This window comes from Ceratotherium simum, chromosome 25 (genome assembly GCF_057802395.1).
Source record: "Ceratotherium simum simum isolate JZ-2026a chromosome 25, ASM5780239v1, whole genome shotgun sequence".
Taxonomy (NCBI): Eukaryota; Metazoa; Chordata; class Mammalia; order Perissodactyla; family Rhinocerotidae; genus Ceratotherium; species Ceratotherium simum.
In genome coordinates this window covers 24,363,460-24,382,250 of record NC_141924.1, presented here as the reverse complement: position 1 = coordinate 24,382,250, position 18,791 = coordinate 24,363,460, and the positions used below count along the sequence as shown (strand labels likewise).

General features: G+C 39.0%; 1 protein-coding gene across 5 annotated transcripts in view; it reads left to right on the top strand.

Annotated features, from left to right (window-relative positions):
• The first annotated feature begins 3,231 nt into the window (after positions 1-3,231).
• Positions 3,232-18,791, top strand: part of TMPO (thymopoietin) — a 34,229-nt gene continuing 18,669 nt past the window's right edge. The window contains exons 1-2 of one of the 5 annotated variants that reach the window (XM_004417984.3): positions 3,232-4,145; positions 16,475-16,601. In XM_004417984.3, the coding sequence (XP_004418041.2) occupies positions 3,873-4,145; positions 16,475-16,601 (400 nt within the window). In that variant the 5' untranslated portion in view covers positions 3,232-3,872. The remainder of the gene's footprint in view (positions 4,146-16,474; positions 16,602-18,791) is intronic. The other 4 variants (XM_004417986.3, XM_014780129.2, XM_014780134.2 and 1 more) reach the window with 4 other exon arrangements.

The following is an 18,791-nucleotide window of genomic DNA, read 5'->3' as shown; positions in this document are numbered from 1 at the left end:
AAAATAAGTGTAGCTTGACTGTCTGAAGTTGAGGCAATCCCTGCAGATGGTTTCTGTTTTTTTAAGTATCAGGCAGGGTCACCAGCTGAAAGTAGGAAGAGGTGGTAGAAAGGGATGTGAGAGATTTGAGGAGAGAAGTGAAGGTATGAATGATTAATCCAGAGAATGAAGAGCTTTGCCAGCCAGTGTTGAGTGCTCCTGTGAGTGTGAGGTCATGAATTAAAACCAGTCAGCCTGCTGTATGATTTTTCTCCAGCAATCTTTGCTACTTGAGTGCAAGCAATGGGAAAGTCTGTTCCAGCAGGGTTCGGTCCAAGCAAGGTTGAGGTTCTTCCAAGCAAGAAAGAGACAGACATTGGGTTAAGAGAGTTGAAAATGTTTGCAAAAGAGCGATTACAAGGGTTAATCAGAGCATCTAAGTCAAGTGAGTTGGAAATGATTATATGATGGCAGAAGCAGGATAATAGATTTTTTAAAGTGTTTGGGTACTGGATTTGGGGGGGTCTCAATTAGGTCAGTGCGAGTACAATAAAAGAGCTGAGGCAAAAAGGCTAGTGATTGATAATTGGGGTGCTTGAAATTGAGATTTAGAAGATAAAACAGTTATCAATGACAAGTTTCAGAATCTTACCACTAGAGTGGATGGATGAGATGGAATAGAGGAACAGTTTGTTGGGCGTGAAGAGGTCAAAGATGTAAAAGGCCAAGTGTGGGTGTTGCATGGGTCATCTGTGTTGAATTCAGACAGAATGTAGACAAGAGGGATGATGAGGAAAACTCAGAGCAAGGAGCAAGTCTATAATTTCTGAGGGACAGTGGCTGTCTTTACTGATGGCAGTAAAGATGGTAGAGGGTGATTTAGCCAGATGATATGAACTTCAGATGTTTTTGAAGGAGAGAAAAGGAGAAACAGTTTGGAAGAAGTAATCAGGAACAGAGGCCACCCAAACTCTGCAGCCAAATCTGTCAGCCTTAAGGTACACAGAGTATGAGAAAAAATAACCATTTCAGAGCTCTACAGCAGTTAGAAGCAAAAATTATCTTCATTACTAAAAATAGCAGTGCTGGCATACACCTGGATGCATCCAGGATGATAGGAAGTCTGAATTTGATAACTCATGACTTTGTGGGTGATGGAAAAAGGCAATCGCAGTTTCTGATAGTTCATGACATCAACTATGTCTCCTGAGAAATGTAGAATCTGCAAGTAGCCTCCTGTTAACAGTGTCCACAGATAGAAAAGCAGAGAGAATTAATGAAAGGGGATGAAAATGATGTTTTTGCTCAGGGAACATTCATTTCAGGCATCTAGAATGCAGTTCTTTGTGAATTATATTATCTTTAATGTTGGCCTGTAGAGCAAAGTACTATGTCTACTTAAAAGAACTTTCAGATTCAATGATTTTTTTTTTTTTGGCTTGTGGTAAGAAGTAGGATGAATTATTGTCTCTAGAGATTAAACTGCCTGGAAAATTTCTGGTGCAAAGGCCCTATGAAAAAAGCACAGTTTCAGTGCAGCATCCTCACAGGTCGCTCTCTCAGGTGGCTCTGTGACTCTAGCATTGTACTCTATTCACATCAAATTTAGGTAGAAGACTATTATCTTCAAGTGTTAGTGATGCCTCCTCTTCTGAGGATCTGCTTCAGAGACCTAGCTGCCCAGGTATCCTCAGACCATAGGGCAGCTGTCAGAGCCTGGAGACCCTTTATGTACTCCACCCTAGTCAAATCAAATCTAAATCTAGCCCAGGTAATGTACCCTTTTCAGAGCAGCAAAACCTACCTCTTAACTATTAGTACAGTCAGGCCAGAGCCAAACTCTTCAACTAGCAAGGTAATGATTTAACAGGATAACTGGCTAATTCAAATAGGGTAGAATAAATGCATCAACTGTGGCCTTGCAGAGATTACGCTTGGGACTTTGTGGCTCTGCCCATTATAATTTGAGGCTATCCTGGAAGAAATAACTGAACTGTGACAGGCACATTGCAGACTGGGACATCCCACATGCATTAATTACATTTGTGGGGTTACCTGTCACTACAAAATCATGGTCCTTTGCCTGTCAAATCAGTTCCCCCTCTGAAGATAAAAATACTTGCCAATGTGCCCAGAGAAGCTGTTGGGGAGGGGGCAGGGGAATTAGGTAACTTTAACAAGGCATCCTAAAAATCTACAAAACAACTTGCTAATTAAAATACAATTTTTAATTTGAATTACTGAGCTAAATACTATTGCTTAAATATATGTAAATACTGAGGTTTTTAGAAAAGAATTAATAATATGAAGCTGCCTGTAGGAAAATAATCCATCATTAGAAGAAAAGTCTCCTCAATTTGAACAAAATAAAATGGCTTAACTTATAGGAAACATTTTTAGTGAAGGCGTTTAACTTTACTTGAATTTAAACAACCATGCAGAGATCAGATAAACATTTAAGAAAAAAATTTTAAGCAGCTTATAAAGCATAGATTTGAGGTTAGAATCTGGGGAAACGATTAAGACAGCCTAAATCCAAGGTCAGTTTCTTTCCTTTCCTGGAAGAAAGCATCTTGAAACATATATAAATTCGTAAGAAATACAAATATTCGTCATCAGTGGTATTTGTTTTCAGGGAGATATTTTAATTGTGGCAAATTTCTGAGACTCTACCAGGTTTTAATTTGGATCAGTAATAATACGGGTTTGATTAGGGCTCCCGGCCTAATTTTAGGTCACTAGGCTTCCTAGTGATTAAAATCTAGTATGCATCTATCTCAGTTATCTTAAGTTGCCCATTAAGGCATTCCTAAACGTTTCATTTCGCCTTGTTGTATTATTAAACATCAGGTTAGATGAAGTTATGGTAAAATACGGGCGAAGGGATCTAACCCAGAGACGGCTCTAAATAAATATGCAGTGGAGCCCCAACTAACTGTTCAAATGAAATAATTTAGAAATGCCCCAACCTTTAGGCTAAGAAGCAAACGGCATATTTGACAATACAATTTTGTCACAAATTAAGGGCAGTTTCAGCCGTCCAGTACTCGAGGTCTGGCTTTTCCCGGATTTCGGGAACAAAGAAGCACTTGCAAGCGGACACGGGGATTTAACCGCCTGCTCGCCCCTTCCCTCCCCACAAGTCAATCAAATCAAGGAAGATAAGCGCCTACAAACACGCCTCGCTTCTTTTCTTTCCCTTCAGGGATAGCGTTTGGGGAAGGCGAGGCTGCGGCTATTCTTCGGGGGATCAACGTCCCGGGACTGAGAAAGGCCCAGTCCCCGGGTCCTCGCAGCCGCCGTGCAACTCGGCCCCTTCGTGGGCGACCGAACCCGGAGAGGAAGCTTCTTCTCAAGCAGGGGGAGGGAGAGAAAACCGCGCACAAAAGCAGTACGACTCCTCCCATATCAGCGTGTAAGGGGAAGACTGGCGAAAAGAGAAACAGAAACAGGCCGGACACCCAGGATCCCGCCCGAGCGGCTTTTAAACTGCGTTTCTACAACCCCTCGCACCGCGCCGCGGCTAATGGAACCCGCGCGAGGCGTCCCGCCAATCAGCGCCGCGCTTCCTACCGCCGCGGGCCAATGGCGGCGCGCGTTCTTGGGGCGTGGGCGAAGCAGGCTGCTCGCCCCTTGCTTGTAGTGTGTGGGCTGGGGTTGCTGCGGGCTCCTGGCTTGGTGGCACTTGCTTCGCACTTCTGCTGCGGGGGCTTTGTGTGCGCCTCTTGCTTTGCTTTGTGTGCGCGAGTGTTTGCGTTGCTCCGCGGCGCTCCTCCCGGGCGGGAGCCGTGAGGTTCGGAGGCGGCGGCGTCCCCCCTCCCGCGGGCAAGGAGCGAGCGCGCCGGCGTGAGCGGAGGGTGTGAGGGCTGCGGGGAAGGGGATTCGCCGCCGAGATGCCGGAGTTCCTGGAAGACCCCTCGGTCCTGACGAAAGAGAAGTTGAAGAGTGAGTTGGTCGCCAACAATGTGACGCTCCCGGCCGGGGAGCAGCGCAAAGACGTGTACGTGCAGCTCTACCTGCAGCACCTCACGGCGCGCAACCGGCCGCCGCTCGCCGCCGGCGCCAACAGCAAGGGGCCCCCGGACTTCTCCAGCGACGAGGAGCGCGAGCCCACCCCGGTTCTCGGCTCCGGGGCCGCAGGCCGCAGCCGTGCCGCCGTCGGCAGGGTAAGGACGCCCGGCTGGGGCCACAAAGGCGGGCGTTGGGCGGTTGGCGCCCCCTCGGGCTGGCCTCCTCGGCGGCGGGGCTGTCCCCGCGCGCGACCAGCGGGCCGGCGTTTGGGTCTGCGGCCGCTCGAGTGGGCTCCTTGGCCGCGGGCTTGCAGGCTCTGGAAGGGGAGGGTCTGGAGAGGCGGGTCCCGGAGTCGGGGCCGCGGGGCTGGCGTCTCTGTCGTTGCGTGGCTGGACGTGTGCAGGTGGCCTTTGCTCTTGTGTTGCGCGCGGGTGATGGGCGCGCGCGGATAGCCCGGTGGTGTCCCCGGACCCCCCGGGCGCCAGGAGTGGGTGTTTAGACCGGGACTTCAGTGCCCTTCTCGAAAGCCCCGGGGAGGGTCGGCCCGAAACTGCCTTAGGTTCCGTTCGAGCGTTTTCCCGCTTTATGAACTGAAATGACTAGTAACCGAGTCTCAGAGCGCTCCCTGGAGGGCAATTTGTGACATACTAATTTCTAACCAAAATTTGAAATAAATTCCCGCCTTTTTATATTTTTGCATATGGAGGGCTTTTTGAACCGTTTATGTTTTTCTTGTTCGTGTTACTCTTTTCTAACAACAGGCCATCTTTTGGCGGGGCAGCGTTACTCTAAATTAAAACGAGCATTTAAAAATACATCTTTAAGCGGTTATCGTAGACGCTCAAATATTTGAAAATTCTAGTTAGGATTGGGGTTTGGGGATTTATTTTTTCCTTTTTGGTAAATTTCGCATGAGAAAAGGAAAGCCTTAGGAATCAGAAATGTCATGACATTCTGATATATCAGTATTGCAATGTGGAATATGTAAACCTAGATAAATCTCAGATTGAAATAGTTTGTTTTTTGTTTTGTGGGGTTTTATATGCTATTTTTGTTGGTATGAATCTTAGTTACCAGACGTCAAATCATAATTGAATAGTTGAAAGTAGTGATTGGTGTAACGTACAATGTTGTGTAAAACATCCCATGTTGAGTCTGGAGTTGTTGCTACTGATGACTAGTATAACAAACAAGTACTGCTTCTTTCAAAGTTACATTGTTTAACTTTAGTTTTTAAGAATCTATTTGATGTGTGTTCTGAACTACCCAGGTGGAAATGGAAGGAAGGTGTAATAGATACATGTAAATTTAATTGAAAATCTTAGCCTGGGCCTTAGAAAAACTGAAATCTTGGGTCTTAAGTCAGTGCCCGGCACATAAGTGGTTCCAAATAAATATTTGTTCAATAAATAAAAGACCAGCTCCACCTTATTGTTTCTGATGTCTGGTTTTTGTGGATTTGAAGAAAGCCTCTTTACTTCTCCAGAATAAACAGAAATTTACTTTTGAAGTAAAGCATATCCCTTATCTGTTTTCCCCCAACCCCTCTGAAAAACAAAGTAATATTCTATTTTAGTAAAGATTTGGTTGAAAATGAAATATTTTCCATTTAAATCAGGACACTTTTTTTAAAAACTGGTCTTCTGTGGAACCCTATATTGGTCGTCTGTGAAAGTGTATTATTTTAGAGCCATGTGAGTATTTGGTTGTATATTTATAATAAGATTATTTGATCTTATTTATTTTGATGATGATTCATTTTCGACAAACAACCATCTCGGTTTTAATGTTTTTCCTTCAGCAACTTTTTAAAAGAGCATATGTCCCAGTCTACCTTGTGTTCTTTGGAGTGTACGAAGAATTGAATGTAAAAGTTTTTAATTTCAGTTCAAGTAGCTCAATTTTTTGAGTTCCTACCGTGTGCTCTTGACTACTGAAGATCGATTTCTGCAGACTCCAGCCACCACTATAATTAATTGCTTGGATTTTTTTTGGTATGATAATTGATTGTACTTACTCATCTCAACAACCTCCAATGTTATCCACGTCGGTCAGCAACGTGCAAGTCAGCTCTGGGTGAAATGGATTAACATTTTAAGAGAACCTGCTATATCTAGTGTCATGCTGAGCCCTTTATATCTCAGTGTTGTGACCCATATAAAGAAAAACTATCTCATAGCCATAGATTTAAGTCTTCTCTACCGTGAATATTTAAAACTCAAAAATGTGTACTCTTGGCTAGGCTCAATGGAGTCAACAAGTTGAAAACGTTAATAATGGTAGTTGGTCAGTAGCATCATTTTCTTTTTTAAAGACATTAAAAGTGAGTTATAATTTAACTTAGGAGTCTGCTAGACTTATCAGGCATAGGAAAAATACCTTGAATTTATAGGAAAAGAACCTTAGGGAATTTTATAATAATTGGTATATAAAATTCTTCTCCATAGCATATTCCTTTTGCATATACGATATTTTATGTTCTAGTCATTGTTAGCACCATACATAATGATACGGTCACATTTATTAAAGAATATTTGTAATCTAGGAGAAAGCTCAGTTATGTTTGAGAGTTGCAGTTAGGGCAGATTTTTTAAGTGGTGAATTTTTAACGTTTTAAAACAAATCATGAGGCCGGCCCCGTGGCTTAGTGGTTAAGTGCGCGCGCTCGGCTGCTAGCGGCCCAGGTTTGGATCCCGGGCGCGCACTGACGCACCGTTTGTCCGGCCATGCTGAGGCCGGGTCCCACACACAGCAACTAGAAGGATGTGCAACTATGACATACAACTATCTATTGGGGCTTTGGGGAGAAAAAGGGAAAAAAAAGGAGGAGGACTGGCAATAGATGTTAGCTCAGGGCCGGTCTTCCTCAGCTAAAAAAAAAAAAGAGGAGGCTTGGCATGGATGTTAGCTGAGGGCTGATCTTCCTCACAAAAAAAATAAAACAAACATTAATGTTGATTTGGCCAAAGGCATAGCATATACCTTTGTCGGGGGAAGAGGGAGAATCTCCCTCTGCCCTTTCCCTTAAGGTTCTTCTGGCTGGCCAAACAATCAACAAGACAGGTTAGCAGGAGAAAATAATACCAAGTTTAATAACATGTATACATGGGAGAAACTCAGAAATGAGCAACTCGTCCCTCTGTCTAAGCTGCTTGCTTAAGTATTGCAGCTAAAGGCGAGGAGCGTGTTGGGGGTGGGTAGTGGCCTGGGACCTCAGAGGGCAGGAGGACAATTCTTTTTGGGGTCATCTATAGATAATGTGGTCAGGGAGAGACAGAGTTTTTTGATAAAAGAGGCTTGGTGCCTTTGCTACTGTAACCTCTATCCTACATTATCTTTATAGCCATCATGATAAAAGATCTGTTCCAGGAAGGAGCCACCATGTCAAATTCTTTAGGCAGTTAGTGGGGGAGGTCAAATGTCCCTCAGAGAAAACAATCAAGGTAAAGAGATAAATTTCAGGGTGGCCAAATCTTGATCTCCCACAGTCCCGCCTTTGAAACTAAAAGTTTCACAGTCCTTCAGAAACTTAAAGAAGTTTCATAGTCCAGAAGCTGAGTTGGTAGATTGTTTCATCTCACTGAACACATTTCTTAGTCCTGATAATAGATCAGTTCAATTAAGTTTATTTTGGAAGGTGGTGATGCAGGTGGGCTCTCAAGGTTACGCCTATATTGTGGAAGCAAGCAATCAAGTATTTAATAGAAGCATTTCTATGTAAACAAAAGAAAAACAAAGTTAATGGTTGGAGCAAGTTGTAAAGCAGTTTCTGAGTTAGAGGACAGCCAGTTAAGGTTTTAGATGTCAGCGTCAAAGCATCTTTTGCAGTTTAAATGTCTCTGATAGTGTTGTCAGGTCACCTCTTAAGTTTATATCAAGTCCATCAGCTTCAGTTTGTAAGGCTTCAGGAAAAAGGGCAGGTTCAGTTTTCAGTGATTTCAAATGAAAATGATGGAAAAAATCAAAAACGTTAGTTTGGACATCTGTAGCCAGATATTTCAGGAGACTAGAAGAAATCAGGATCCAGTCCAGTCAACAAATATAAAACAAAAACCTCAAAAGACAATTAACAAAACTAGGATCTAATATCCGCAAATTTATACTGAAATAGTTTTTACTGAAATATAATTTTTCTCTCTAAAATCACCCTCATTTTTATTAAGATAGCAAAATTAAAACTAGTTTGCAAAATAAGTCTAGTTCCAATAGAGTTGGCCCAATTATTTACATAAGTACAGCAAGAATAGCAGTTGATCACATAGGCTCTTTTTTTTTTTTTTTTTTTTAAAGATTTTATTTATTTATTTTTTCCCCCCAAAGCCCCAGTAGATAGTTGTGTGTCATAGTTGCACATCCTTCTAGTTGCTGTATGTGGGACGCGGCCTCAGCATGGCCAGAGAAGCAGCGCGTCGGTGCGAGCCCGGGATCCGAACCGGGGTCGCCAGCAGCGGAGCGCGCTCACTTAACCACTAAGCCACGGGGCCGGCCCGCATAGGCTCTTTTAAATCTGCTTTGCTGGAACTTTTTATAAGGAATCTCAGAGTGAACTTTAAAGGTCTCTCAAGGCCAGGAAAGCCAAGCCAAGGATTTTGTCATCAGACTTTTCCTGCAATATCTATAGATTTGGGTGAATTCCTCTCTTCCGAGGTTTCCCCAAAATATTTCGAGGTTCCTTGTACCTGCCAGATAAGTGACATTCTGTACTTATCCTGTTAAGTGTTGCTTGGAACATAAGGTACCAGGCCAATATTTCCACGTGGCTTTATTCCATAAAGTCCAATCTTTATTCCTCAAAAGCTGTATGGTTATATTGCAAATATGATGTTCCAGTCACAACCTTGGTAATAGAACCAGTGTTTCCAATTGTGTCCCGTTATAAGGAGAACAGATTTTTATTGAACTTATGCAAATAACTACATTGCCATGAAAACAACAATACTCACTTACTAAGAGTTTCTAAATTCGAGGGATCAGGTAGAGAGAAAAAGATAAATATTTCAATTTTACTTACAAAAGTATCATTTACCAAATTGCTATAAGTCATAGCTAGCTCAGGAGAAAAGAGAAAAAGTTTTCTTTAAATCTGAAAAAACAAAACATTAAAAATTCAGCAATATTTCAAACAAAAAATCATAAAAATTATAATCATCCTTATCAGTTGGTTCAGTCCTGTGTAATCCATTCTTGATCTCAATCTTTTTGTTAGCAGCTTCATGAAGTTATCAGTCTCTCCATCAGATTTTTATTATTTTTTACCCAGTTCAGTTTTATGATCAGAAAGTTTGTCAGAAACCTGTACTCCAGTGTAAATGTCAGAGTCCTTTCCATGAATTTTTCTGAAGTTGAAACATTTTGCAAAAGCATTAGAGCAAAGAAATAAGTCTGTAAACAAGAAGACCTCAAAATGGCAATAATTGACAAAGAAATTTGGTTAATTTTGTGACATATAACACTTTAAAATAATAATAACCAGAATTATGACTGATAATCAGGACAGATCAGCATTTCAGTAATGTTATACAATTTTAAAACACCTATATCAATAACATTTGCCCACATAATAGCACCTAAGCAGACTTATCATCACTTGTCTGACAATGTTTTCCATGTAATTTAACATACTGAATAAGCCTAATAAGTTAAGTATCTTTCTCTTTATAGGAAGAGAGCAAATTTCTTTGAGAAGTTCCAGGGCCCTTTGAAAATTTTCAAAGAAAAAAAAGTAAAAAAAAAAGACTTTATTTAAGATATGAATTTTGGGGAGGCTTGTCAAAAATATAAACAGTCAAGTCAATGCAAACAGAGCACTAACAGTCTAAAAAGCCTTAATAGAGAGACCTCAGTCTTTTGAACACAGGAAATTATTTTAACAGTTTTTTTTTTTTTTCTGTCTTTTAGGTAAACTTACCCAAAGATAAAGGAAAATCTTTTATAACCTCTTTATCAAGTTTAAGCAAATTATCCTTTTAAGAGAAATAAGACCAAATTTTAATTTTGCACCAGCTTACTTCTGCTATTAAAACTCACTTACTTAATTAAATTCATTTCAATCTTAGCCAACTTGACCATGCAAAAACTCCTTTTCCAGAATTTCTCTTCCACAAAACTTCTATAACTTTCTTTTTACATTCAGAATTTGTCCCATGTCTTTCTTTTCCCTCCTAGTACTTGAGGACAAATTTATCTTTCTTAACCAAGCAAAATATTTCCATTCTTTGTTCCTTCTTTATACATCTTACTTTCCTTGTACACATATTTTTCTTAATATTTAGTAGCTTTAATCACATATATTAATTAGAAATTTTAACCTTTAGAAACCTTAATTTGTAAGTAAAAACAATTATAAACCTTTTTTACAGTAGCATTTCATGGCTTGATAAATTTATAAACACTTCATAACTTCTAGAAATATGTTACTTTATAGTACAATCTTTTAATAAAACACATGTTTATCAATAGACCCAAAATACCTTTTAGTTTTCCTGTAATGAAAAGCCAAATGTAGACAAACGTACATTTAGCAATCAATGTCTAATATCTTATGTTATTTGGAAATGATGATACTCAGAGAATTTTTATCATAAAACTTAGCAAAACTCTCAAGTTTTAAGTCACCAAAAAGAGTTTGGAAGCTGTAACCACCATAACACATAATTATTGTTTAAAGTTCATCCAACATTCATCTTTTTCACAACTATTTAGTTACTTATTCCCAATAATTATTTAGATTGCCTACAAGACTTCATAAGACGTTAGATAAAATTAGCCATCATTTAAATTACTATTTTTGTTAACCAGTTCTGTAATAGAAATAACATCAGTTTTTTTCTACAAAATTTTATGTAAATTTCATCACCTCTTTTACCTTTAAACATAGTTATCATTAAGATTTTTATCAATAGGTCTTGGTCTTATAATTTTGGACAAGGGAAGCATTCCCAGTCAGACATTTTAAAACATATTCAGGCAAAGTTGATGTAACCTCTTTATATAAAATTAGCTCAAACATTCCAACCTTTATAATCTTACCAACACTTACACTTTTACATGTTCTCAATTCAGTTGTAACCTGAGTCAAGGTCTTAAGGCTAGTCTAATTTTTCTCTTCCTTTTTCTGGCCTTTTCTTAGGTACCAAATAAATAATTATGTGAGAGCTCTCAAAACATTTTTTTCCCCCAATTTAGAAGTTTTTCCAATTCAAAGGATCCGTCGTCTGGCCATTGACGAGTAGGATCTTCATGTGTATATTTATTCCCATAGTGACTCGAACGAATAAGCCTTTTTAAGGAAAGACCCAGAGGTAACTTTCCACACTTAGAATAAATCTACCATGGATGCAAGAGGTGTCCCTGGTGAGGGCGCAGATGATGTAGCCCCCATGATCCACAGAATTCACTCCCAAAGATATTCAGAGAAAGTAAAGACCTTCGTTGCACAGGCGGTAAGGATGGTGTAGTGAAAACGGTGTCTCCGGTCTCCCACAATAGTGTGGGACGCCTTCAGTCACAGACCCGCTAATCTGTGACACCGGGCAGGCGATACTGGAATGGGATTTTTCCAGCACTAACAAGCAACGAAGGTTAAGACGACAAAAGCCCTTATGGACTGGGTCCTTTATGACAAACTCCCCTGAGAGCTTGGCACAGCCGGACAAAGAGACAGTTCGGAACCCCAGTCTACTCGACTGGCCACCAAGGTGCACCCTGGTAAATGCACCTTCCGTATGGTGGAGACCAAGGAGAAGATTCTCACTTGTCACAAAGCCAAGTTCTCAGGACACAGAACAAGACAGAGACTACTCTGGGAGGAAAAGGGATCAAGATCAAAACCAAGAGTACTCTATCAAATTTAAACCAAGAGTCACTAAAAGCCCAAGAAACTAGTGTCCCAAATATTTTCTCCTGCCAATCTAAATTTAGAAAGAGAAAAAATTCTCACCATTTCCTTCCGCCGGACTCCGCAGATAGAGATTCCAGGAGGCTGACATGGTAAGAAGTCTTACCTTTTTGCCGGCTTTTGTCAGGCATTCCCATATCTCATCATCTGCAGTAGTCCAGGGAGAAGGCAGGTCTTCCAGCCAGAGAAGGCAACTTGCCAGCCAGTGTGGATCCTGCCGACTATGCCAAAACTGTCGGGGGGGGGAGAGGGATAATCTCCCTCTGCCCTTTTCCTTAAGGTTCTTATGGCTGGCCAAATAATTAACAAGACAGGTTAGCAGGAGAAAATAATACCAAGTTTAATAACATGTATACATGGGAGAAACTCAGAAATGAGCAACTCGTCCCTCTGTCTAAGCTGCTTGCTTAAGTATTGCAGCTAAAGGCGAGGAGCGTGTTGGGGGTGGGTAGTGGCCTGGGACCTCAGAGGGCAGGAGGACAATTCTTTTTGGGGTCATCTATAGATAATGTGGTCAGGGAGAGACAGAGTTTTTTGATAAAAGAGGCTTGGTGCCTTTGCTACTGTAACCTCTATCCTACATTATCTTTATAGCCATCATGATAGAAGATCTGTTCCAGGAAGGAGCCACCATGTCAAATTCTTTAGGCAGTTAGTGGGGGAGGTCAGATGTCCCTCAGAGAAAACAATCAAGGTAAAGAGATAAATTTCAGGGTGGCCAAATCTTGATCTCCCACACCTTCTATTTAAACATAGATTTATGAGGAATATTTTTATTATTTATTTATTCTTTCTTTCTTTCTTTATTTTGTGAGGAAGATCAGCCCTGAGCTAACATCCGTGCCAATCCTCCTCTTTTTGCTGAGAAAGACTGGCCCTGGGCTAACATCTGTGGCTATCTTCCTCCACTTTATATGGGATGCCGCCACAGCGTGGCCTGACAAGTGGCCTGACAAGCGATGCGTCAGTGCGCGCCCGGGATCCGAACCCTTGCTGCCAGCAGCCCAGCACGTGCGCTTAACCGCTATGCCATGGGGCCGGCCTCAGGAATATTTTTAATTAAAGGAGAAATTGTTTCATATCAGCCACCACCATGGTCTCTTAGTCACTTGGTATGATAGGACAAATATCTGCATGTTCAAAATTTGGTTTCGGTTTTTAGTTTTCTTATTTGTAGGCTTTTTATTTTATGCATCTTGTTAATACCAGTAATTTTAAGTGTTGAAATTATCTATGTTGTCGACACAAAAATAAACATTTTCAGAGTTGGTGATCCGCCTTTTTCGTTTCAAGGTGCAAAGCAGTGTATCTGTTTGGAATCGAGTGGAGCATAGCATTCTTTAATGGTCTGATCTGGTGGATTATGAATTCTTAACAGGAAATATTTAAAGACATGGAACAGAACAGTAAAAAGCATGTTAGCAATGGTAAATGTTAATTAAATCATAAATTGGCCACCATACTCTACTGTCAGGTGTTAAGTGTACAGACTTCTGAATCAGGGAGTTACAGATTCAAATTCCAGGTCTGCTACTTATTCAGATGACCTCGAATAGTGAACATTGCGTGTCAGATGCTCAGTTTTCATCTGGAAAATAGGAATAATCTGATAGCTACTTAATTAGATTGAAGGTTACATGAGGGTGCATTTGTGAAGGTGTCCAGTGCTCAGCAATTGGGACCTATTACAGCATGTGATTTCTGATTTTTTTTGTCTTTGTTTAATGCCAGAGCGACACAATGTTACCATCATATATTTTTCAGAATTGGATGAGGTAGGTTTGTGAAAGTGATGTGTACGTAGAGTCTGTTCAAGTGTTACTATATAGCATAGTATGCAGATTGCCTGAGTTAGCTGTGCAACTTTGAACTTCGATTTCCTCTCTTGTAAAGTGGGGATGTTAGTATCTATCTCATGGAATTTTTAGGATTCAGTAAGTTAATACATATAAGGCACTTAGAGCACAACTTGGTACATAATGAGTGCTCAATAGAATCTATGTTATAATTATCATTATTGTTAAACTTTAGCATCTTTGCTAGTAATGGTAGAGATTAAAAAAATAAGAGTAGCTCATGGGTGATATCAGAACTATTGGATTTTAAAGTTGAAAAAGACATTAGAGATCATGGGGTAGTAGGGAGGAAACTGGAAAATAGTGCCTGGCACATAGTAGGTACTCAGTATTTTTGACTGAATGAAACTAAGAGATTACATGATTCACTTAAAGGAACAAAGCTCTCTGGAGGCAGAAATCAGTACAACTAATGGTTCCTTCTTCCCGATTGAAACTGCTCGCTTGATAATTATGTATACCACACTACCTGTCTCCCAATTTTTATTCTTATTAAATGTGATATTTCATAAAATGACATTACTTTCCTGGAACTTTTCTCTCTACAAATTAAAAATAAAAATCAGGTAGCCTATTACGAACCCCTGCTCTATTTAACTTAACTTATGCCAGTTTATTGGCCTCTTACTTAAGATTTCTTTGTACAACTGTGGTTTTTCATTATGTTTTAAAATATGAGAGTTGGTTTCCTGCTTCAATTTGATAAGCCTTTGTTATTTCTTAATTTAAAAATGGGTTTTTAAAAATAAGTGACTTATTTTTCCCTCCCCAGATGGCACTTTCATTCATTCATTCAACGAAACATTTATCAGGTGTCCATTCCTGTGTCAGGCCTTCTTGTTTTAAATTTTAGATGCTTGGGATACAAATATGAGTGTGATGGTGCTCCCTGCTTTCAGCTACCATCTTAAATGCTGCATCCAAAATCCCCTGAAATACACATTAAAATACATATTCTCGGGCCCAATATTAGTACTTAGAATGGAGTAAGACTTTTTAAAATAGGGCTAACTTTTCCAAAAGTTTTGAGATTTTGATAACAAAGCAGACTTGGGGACTACTGTTCAACGAGTTCACCATCTGGAGAAGATAATGCATGTATACAGATAACTAATAAAAAATAGGCAGAATGTGTTGAGTGCCAAAGAAAGAGATTTCCTGAAAACCTCAGGCTGTTGCAAGGAGTTGAAATTCCTGGATGTTTTGTTGATAGTAGAATTTGAACATTCTTACAGTGGGAGGGATTATCTATAAGTAATCTATAACTGATTGATTTTCTCTTATTTAAAGTATTTATGTTATACAATGGAGTTTTTCTTCCCAATCCGTCCACACACTGTTTGGAAAATTCAAGTAGGTCACTAACATGGGATTAGATCTGTTTGATTAAAAACCGTCTTTTCTATAAAGAACTCAAGGCTCTGATATAGTATAATATTCTTAGACTCTACACTACTATTTTGACGTCAAAGTGTGGGTTGCTTCAAGGTTTGAGCCTGATGATGCTAGATAAGTGTAATATGTGTATTAAAGCCTTCTGAAAGTACCCTCACTAACTTTTCACAGCCATTTTTTAATTTAAGGTTTCTCTTGCATTGACATCATTGTTCTTATTGGCAACTATGTTTAAAGAATAATTTCTCATAATATTTATATGAAGTACGTCAAATTTTTATTTGGTTAAAAAACAGAAATTCTAATACATGGCCGAATAAAGCCTGTTTTTTTCCTCCTTCAGCATCATTGGAAAGTAAGCAGTTCATACAACTTTATGATTTTTGCCGTTTTGCATAAAATATTTCTAGGATGCAATATTGACTCTTCTACCTTAAATAGTAATTTGGGCCTACATTGATTTTGATATTTGTGGCCATTATTTAACAGCCATTTATGTTCAGTACTCTGATGCTTTCTGGGATTACTGAGGCATTTGTAAGGCTATTTGCCACAACCCTAAAAGGTACCCATATTTTTGCTCCCTTCTCCTGTTTAACCTTGCAGGTTTATATAGTTTTTCCAGTAAATACTGCCTTTGCTTAAATTGTTTTAAAAAATTCCGTTGAAATTTCTCTCAAAGCTTGTTCCATGTTCTTGCAGCTGTTCGTAGTGAAATGGTCATATAAACCTAAGTGTGGTGACCAAGCTGTGTCAGAGGTGATATGTAGCCAGAAAGTCTGTCTGACTTCCTTCAGGTGTCAAAAACTGGCTACTAAAGTCACAATTTTACAATAAGGATATTCATTTGGGCTTCTTAAATTCTGATAGGCTTGTTTAAAGGAAATCATTTTTATGCATAACTAAGTATAAACCTTTAAGGTAAAGTCTTAAACTTTACTATATTAATTTAAACTTTTTAAGAATTATCAGAAGAAGCCAGTAGTAAATTGTATTTGTGATTATCTGGATGGAAATGTTTAAACCCACTGTATTTGTTCTTTTGAATTTTTGATGCCATTACCTCCTCTTTAGATAGTTAGCCAAAATTGACTATTTTAACAGTAGTCTTTAAAATTTGAGTTATTTGCTTGGGTGTTAGGTTTGTATAATTATAATTGAACTTAGAAAATATCTTCAAGTAATGAGTTGCTTTGAAGTTAATGAAATTGCTAAGGCCTAGTATAACTATAAATCAACTTGGAAGTGAATTTGCATGTTTATTGTATACAGTGTTATTTATATAGTAAATGAACATTTTTTAATTCATGTCAAAATAACTGGACTTTGTTTACAGAAAGCCACAAAGAAAACTGATAGACCCAGACTAGAAGATAAAGATGATCTAGATGTAACAGAGCTAACTAATGAAGATCTTCTGGAGCAGCTTGTGAGATATGGAGTGAATCCTGGTCCTATTGTGGGTAAGCTGATAAAATTTCAGATATCTTTTCTGTGAACCCCAAATTGTTTTCCTCTCTGTCTAGCAGTTAGAGTTTGAGTTCTAAAGGCCAGTCTGTCATTAATCATTTATATGACTTGTATCTTTGTTTCCTTAATTGTAAGTGAGGGGAATAAAATGAGAGAATTGAACTGGCTAATCTCCAAGATTGCCTCTGTTGAGATTGTTTCATATGGTGTTTATATCACACTACCTGGTGAGACATTTGGGTCTTATATGACAATTTAGGAAAATCTGAGGTAACAGCTGGCCAAATTCATCCAAATCAGTAAGTTAAAAGTCTTGATTGGAATTCAAGAATGATACCCTCAAGAGGAACTAAAATAAGAAAACCTGGAAAAACTAAATACACTGGATTTCCATCATTTGGTTACTGTTAGTAGGTGATTTTGCAAGGCTGATTATGCCTTAATTTTATAGGGTCTTGGTGATAACCTCAAGATGAGAAAGGTCTATTTTGATCTTCTAAGTTATGTAAAATTTTGAAGTGGAGATTTGGGAGTTTGTCTTTTCCTGTAGGTGTGGTTGCAAACAAGAATTTGGAATGTTGTCTTTCTTTTGTTTTATTTAATACACTGCTTCCAAATAGATGATAATAAGCCTATTAATATAATTACCAAAAGACGTTTGATACCCTTCTTAAATTTTTCTTTTAAAATTCCAAAGTGGAGATGCTGAAAAATGTGCATTATGTCTCAACATACATTAAATTACATGTTGGTGTTATCAGCTGTTCATTTTTTTTAAGTTGTATATATTAAGGTGTACAACTTAATATACATTGTGAAATAATCACCATAATCAAGCTAACTACCATATCCATCACCTCACATAGTTTTCTTTTGTGTGCATGTGTGGTGAGAACACTTAAGATTTACCTTCTTAGCAAATTTCAAGGATATAATATAGTATTGTTAACTACAGCCTATGCTATAACATTAGATACCAGAACTTACTCGTCTTGCATAACTGAGATTTTGTACCCTTTGACCAACATCTTCCCATTTCCCCCTCCCTAGCTGTTCATCTTAAGACTACTTATATAACATTTTGAGATATGTGTTGTTTTTAAAACTATATATTATCATTTTATTCATCTTACAGAAATCGGGAAAACGTACAGCTGGGGTAAAGCAAAATAAAAGCTATTTTTTTTTTTTAATAATTTTATTTCTTTATTTATTTTCCCCCAAAACCCCAGCAGATAGTTGTATGTCATAGCTGCGCATCCTTCTAGTTGCTGTATGTGGGACGCGGCCTCAGCATGGCCGGAGAAGCGGTGCGTCGGTGCGCGCCCTGGATCCGAACCCAGGCCGCCAGCAGCGGAGGGCACAGTTAACTGCTAAGGCATGGGGCCGGGTGCAATAAAAGCTATTTTTGATAAAAGCTAAATTGATGTTGAAATGTGTTAAGAATTTGTTTATAATCAGTTTTACTTTGCTATCTAATTGGTATATAATTTCTATTTGTAACACACATTTCTATAAAAGGTCATTTTAACTGCAAAGTAGTTATATTTAAATACAACACCTTAAATTTACACAGTTATATGTCAAATATATTCAATTTTTAAATTGATTTATCGGACTTTTCTTTTCCCATAACTGAATGGCTATTTATAGGCATGTTACTCTCTTAGAGTTGTGGGGTTTTAAGCATGGTAATTAAAAGGAGTACTGTCTGTTTATAAAAATGATTTTTCTACAAAGGCAAGTACTATGACATAATACTGGAGAAAATATACCAAGTCCAAAACTTTTCAGTCAGAAATACTCAGTCATACATGGTTCTTCAGTACATGATGTTTAATAAGATCTATAGCAGTCTACTATGTATTCTGTGCTATTAAAAGAAACATTTTGGGGGCCGGCCCAGTGGCATAGCGGTTAAGTGCATGCGCAGCGATGCACTGCTTGTCAGGCCATGCTGTGGCAGCATCCCATATAAAGTAGAGGAAGATGGGCACAGATGTTAGCCCAGGGCCAGTCATCCTCAGCAAAAAGAGGAGGATTGGCATGGATGTTAGCTCAGGGCTGATCTTCCTCACAAAAAAAAAAAAAAAAGTTGTAATCATGTATTAAAATCCCAGAAAAACACCTATTTTAGAAAAGAATCCCTTATATAGTATTTTTAAGCGCTTAAGTTTAGAAGA